We start from the raw sequence: 5,415 nt of genomic DNA on the forward strand, positions 1-5,415 counted from the left end.
TTCCCCTCCCCATCTCCATTTGATGTTGATCATAACATACCATCGGCCAGTTAGTTAAAAAAAAAAATACGTATTATGCCTGTGCACATATACCAGTTACTTTATGTACAATAAAGGAATGGGGAAGGGAATCAAAGAAGAGAGAAAACTATACTGCAGTAGTCAGGATGTGGATGAACCAAATCTTGGTTTTCTAATTGTGAATGTATTGTTTTCCTTGGGAGCACGGTTCTGGAGTAGAGTTGCATGTTCTCTTTTTAGTAAGGGCCTCCTGTCTGCTGCTGGAATACATCAATTGCATGTTCATCCTCCATTTCCAACCCTGCAGGTGTGTCTGTTTCATTGATTGGTTGCCCATCAAATCGGAATCTGATCTGCCTCATTGACAAACCCTGTCGTTCACAAGAGGCTTTCATTAGTTTACTAAGTGGTGTGCGCCTCTTAATCTTAAATTGCACCACCAAACCATCTTGCCCTGCCACCTTCAAATTAATGCGGTTGCTATTCTTTGTGTTGATGTCTTCCTTCAGCTTTTAGTCTTCCTTGGCGAGTCTGGGAGTCTCCTCAGCCGCCGCTTCACAAAAGAGGCACCCGGATGGTCCTCTCCAGGGGAACAGGGGGAGAAGCTGCAGCAGCAGGGGGAGGAGGAGGAGGAAGATGATGGTGGTGATGGTGAGGAAGAGGAGGAGGATGAAGATGAAGAGGAGGAGGAGGAGGCAGTTGTGGAGGGTCAATTCCCATGTCTTTTAAGGAATGAAATTATCACTGAAAGCAAGTCAAAAAAGTATTAGTTACTTGCTTTATGGAGAACGAGAGACAGGGAGAACAAAAGGGAAAGAGGAAAAGATAGAGAGAGGGGGGAAAGGAGAGAGGAAGGACAGAGGAAGGGAGGAAAAGGAGGGGAGGAATGTGAGAGAAAAATCCAAAAGATGCCTGGATGATTTTTACTAAACTACGCCTATGTGTTAGGCTTGTGAAACATTTCCCGAATTCCTCATACATGTCTTTTTTTCTGTTCAGGTAGTCTGCAGTACATTTAGATAAAAAATATCTTGTTTGTTTTTACATCCTTCAGTCTTCATCAAAATGCTCTCTACCACGCTTCTTTTCTTTTGTGTTTGGATCTCCTCACGTGTACATGCTTTGACAGGCAGTACAGCTATACCCTCCATTCTACCCATTTCATCTGTTTTGAAAAAGCTACACTCTCCCAGAGGTTTATTCCAGTAATTAGGTTCATCTCATCCTGACTTATTCATATTTGTCCTCTTGTATGATGATTTGTAGTTCAATTTGTTTCTTACTCGTACTTTGAGAATTTGTGTAGGGACATTGAGGCCATTGAGTTTCATTACTGCCTTCTTTCTTGAATTGCATTTCTCATTAACAAAATAAGTACCTTTATGACTATCCTTCTTATATTTGAGCTCACCTCTGTGATACATACCTTAGTGAATACACATATGCAATGTCTTCCTTCTTCCTTTGTCCTTTGTAGTTAAAAAATACTTCTGAATTGATTTGTAACACTCCAGGAAAGTTTCATTTTTACTAGTTCTTGTTAGGTGCACTCCACTGCTGATCAAAACCCAGTTATTCCTAGATCTTAAGCTACGAATCTAGAAGTCCAGAAGTCTAATTCCATTGTTAGACACCTGCTCTGTGAAGAAGCGGTTCACTGCTCAAATTTGCCTCTTTTTCTGAAACTCCCTCCTTCAAGAGGCAGCAGTGATGAAAAAAAAATTGTGCCCCTAGTGTCTTCATTTTCTCACCTAGGACTTAATAATTCCTTTTTCATCTTTCCTCTGGCACTATTTTATGCACACAGGAGTTATCATAAATAGGTAGCAATCAATTGTTTTGACAAGTCTTGGGGGGTCCCTTATCACATCTCAACTGAAATTTCTTTCTCAGAAATTCCAAAGAATTCCTTAATTGCCAAATCTCATGGGCTTTTCTCAGTAATCAATACTATTGACCTCTGTGCTACATGTGATGTTGTTGACCACCCTTTCTTATATATAGTCTTTCCTCTCTAGAACTGTGTATATGTATATGTGTGTGTGTGTGTGTGTGTGTGTGTGTGTGTGTGTGTGACAATACTCCGTTCTGTTTTACTACATGTCTGACTGCTTCTTCCCAGAATCTTTTTCTGGTTTATCATTACTTTAACTTGCCCCCCAACTCTGGGTATTTTCCACATCTTTGTCCTGATCCCACTTAACTTTTCTCTCTGTCAGTTTCCTCATCAACTTCCATGGATTTAATTATCATCTCAATGTGCACAACTCATAAGCCACAATCTGTCCCCTGAGCTTCAGTCCTGCATCCTCTATTATGAGGAAATTGAAATTATTCTGTATCATTTAATAATTGATTCTTTTCTGTAACTGACCCTATTCTGAATTACTGTCCCATTTTGTCAAGCCCCATTTCTCTGTTTTTGAGTTAAACTTAGGAATGTAGTCTTCCCTCTGAGCTAATTAAAGGTGTGGTTGAAAGGAAAAGTTTTTACCATTCATGTCACTATCCTCTAGGACATCTGCTTGTTGTCTGTAAGCCCCAACTGGCTTAACCTGATGCCACCTCCAAAAACACATGTCATCTGTCCTTGTCTATCCTTGTGCAACCTAGGGGAGATTTGATCTCCTCTTAGGAGACAGCAAAGCTGTAACAAACATTGCAAAAGTCAAGTAAGTCACATTAAAAAAAATTAACATTTCTCTACTGTCAGAGAGGGGCATGATTAGCCATATCTGAATGCCAATCCACTTTTCTTAGTATAGTTAATTGTAATATTACCCAACTACCCAGACACCCCTTCCCTTCCTATGAGTCAATAAAGAGGGTACCCCCTCTTTTCATTGGTGTTACTGGGCTCACTAAGGTAACCAGTCTGACTGTTTTGTTAACAGTTATCCATGTCACTGTTAACAAACTGATTTTGCTCAGAGTATGTACCTCAGTTTACCTTTATTAAATGTACTCCTGGCAACTACATATTTCAAACTAGGCATGTCAGACTTAACAAGTTCAAATGAAACAAATTATCTTCCCTCAAACCATACCTTATATCATACTTGCCTGTTTACATTAAAAGTGTCCTTCTTCTAGTCACAGCCCTACGGCATCTTCAACTTTACTTTCACTCTCACCCCTCAAGATCAGTTGTCAAAGCTTATTTCTCTCTTCATAATTTATCCTTTTCTCTCTCTCTCTCTCTCCTTTTTTTTTTTTTTTTGGTGAGGGCAATTGGGGTTAAGTGACTTGCCCAGTGTCATACAGCTAGTGAGTATTATGTGTCTGAGGCCAAAATTGAACTCAGGTCCTCCTGACTCCAGGACTGGTGCTCTATCCACTGTGCCACCTAGCTGCCCTAACCATCACCTTCTCTTCATTCAAGCACTTAGCACCTTAGTTCAGGCCTTCAGATTATCATTATAGCCTAATAATTGGTCTCTCTTCCTCAAATCTGCTCCTGCCCATTGTTCACACTGCTGTGAAAGTTTGGCATTGTCAGAACTATGATTAAGGATCACTTTCATAGTACTGACAGTACCAAACTCCCCACAACAAACTCCGGTGGTTCCCTATTGCCTCCAGGATAAAATCTGAACTCCTGTTTGACTTCTAAAATCTTTCTAACTTGGCCTCAACCTATCTTTCTAGATTCATCCTTTCTCCTTTCTGCATCTATGGTTCAGTCAGACTGGCCTTGCTGTTTCCCACACAAAACCCTTAATTTTCTACTTGTGTGCCTTTGCACTGGCTGCCTCCAGACGTGAAAAGCATTCCCTCCTTACCTCCAACTCAGAGAAGCCCTCACTGCCTACCTTCAACTCAAGGACTACCTTCTACAATAAGCCTTTCCTGATCTCTGCCCCGCCCTCAGCTGCCAATGTCCTACCTACCTACCTTTAATTTAACTTACTTGTAATATACATATATGTGGGTGTATATATATACATATATGTATTTACATTCATGCATATATGTGTGTACATGTTGAAAGTAAACTCCTAGAACACAACTGTTTCACTTTCATTTTTGTATCCCCAGCATCTAGTTCAGTAGCTGGCACTTAGTAGTTGCTTAATAAATATTTATTCATTGATTTATCTTGATTACATGCCTACACCATTCCTCTCTACTGTTTGTATCAGGTCTCAGTTTGTAGCTGCCTCAGCCTCCCTCAGCAAAAAGTTATCAGGTGCCTACTATTTTTTTTTCTTTGCAAGGCCCTTACTGGATGATTCTCATCCAATAGCACCTGTGTATGCATAGCATCATTCCTTGTAAAACTAACAGCTTTTACTTCATAACGTATAGCTCTCTTCTCTTCTGAAAGAGCCTTATATGTTTCTTAACATCAAGTGCTGTAAGGTCCTTCTTCCTTTTCTCCTCTGTGGGACTTGCTTCCACCATTCTTCTTCCTGAAAGAGATTGAGATTCCCCTCTGCCTCTTGAGCTACATTCACTTTTTTGTTTTCACACTGAAGTCCTCCTCTTATTTTTTAAAGAATATTTCATATTCCCTCATAACACATGGAATGAATCAGCATTCCTCAAGCCCTTTGCCTTCACTTATAGAAGGGAGAACAGCCTGTACCTTGAAAACAGATAATAGTCACTTGGTCCTGGCAGAAGCACATGCATCATACACTATGCACAAATTCCTGCTCTCCATACTTAGTCCAAATTTCTTGCTAACTCCCTGAAAAAAGTGCTGAAGCAAAAGGTTTTGTGAGACCCTTCTCAATACTATTCAGTATCTCCCCCATTAACACTTCAACAACCCAACTTTTCCTTTTTTCACTAACTTTTTACTTTTTCTTACCAAATTCTTTCTCTCCTCTCTCCTCCTCTACCTGAATCCCTTCTCCTCCTCCCTTTTCTCTTCCCATTCAAGCCCTTTCTTCCATCCAACTTTTCCTGAGACAGCTGGAAGAAAAGTTTGGAGGAGCCATTATCTTTTCATATAGGCAAAATGACCTTATGACTAGTTAGGGAGAAGGGTCCCTCAAAACCAAATCAGGGAAATCAAATATTTCAAGAATCAATGATTTTGTTGGTGTTTGAGCACACTCCACCTCCATAAATCACAACCTCTCTGTGACTTGGTAGATGGATTTCCAGAAATGTTATGGCCAATAAATTTATCACCCTACTATAATGTGAGGATGGGTCTCTACATTTAGCTAAGCTGGCTCCTAGATGAGAAGAACATAATCTGTTTAGGGGCTCAAACTTAAAACCTTTCCATCTTGGTAAGACTTGCCAGAATTTATGCTCCAATATCATTGCCACTTCCAAACCACTATGAAACAGCAGAAAAGAATTTTAATGAGGCTGGCAAAAGCAGAATTAAATAAGTAATTCTATGAGAACCAATTCACACACACACACACACACACA

At 40.1% G+C, this 5,415-nt stretch overlaps 1 protein-coding gene across 1 annotated transcript in view; it reads right to left on the minus strand.

Annotated features, from left to right (window-relative positions):
* Nucleotides 1-257: 257 nt before the first annotated feature.
* The window catches only part of LOC114038417 (small ubiquitin-related modifier 2-A-like), a 44,136-nt gene continuing 38,978 nt past the window's right edge, over nucleotides 258-5,415 (minus strand). The window contains exon 2 of the mRNA XM_027855691.1: nucleotides 258-530. Coding sequence (XP_027711492.1) covers nucleotides 258-530 — 273 coding nt within the window. The remainder of the gene's footprint in view (nucleotides 531-5,415) is intronic.

The sequence above is a fragment of the Vombatus ursinus genome, unplaced genomic scaffold (assembly GCF_900497805.2).
Source record: "Vombatus ursinus unplaced genomic scaffold, bare-nosed wombat genome assembly UNPS02011014.1, whole genome shotgun sequence".
Taxonomy (NCBI): domain Eukaryota; kingdom Metazoa; phylum Chordata; class Mammalia; order Diprotodontia; family Vombatidae; genus Vombatus; species Vombatus ursinus.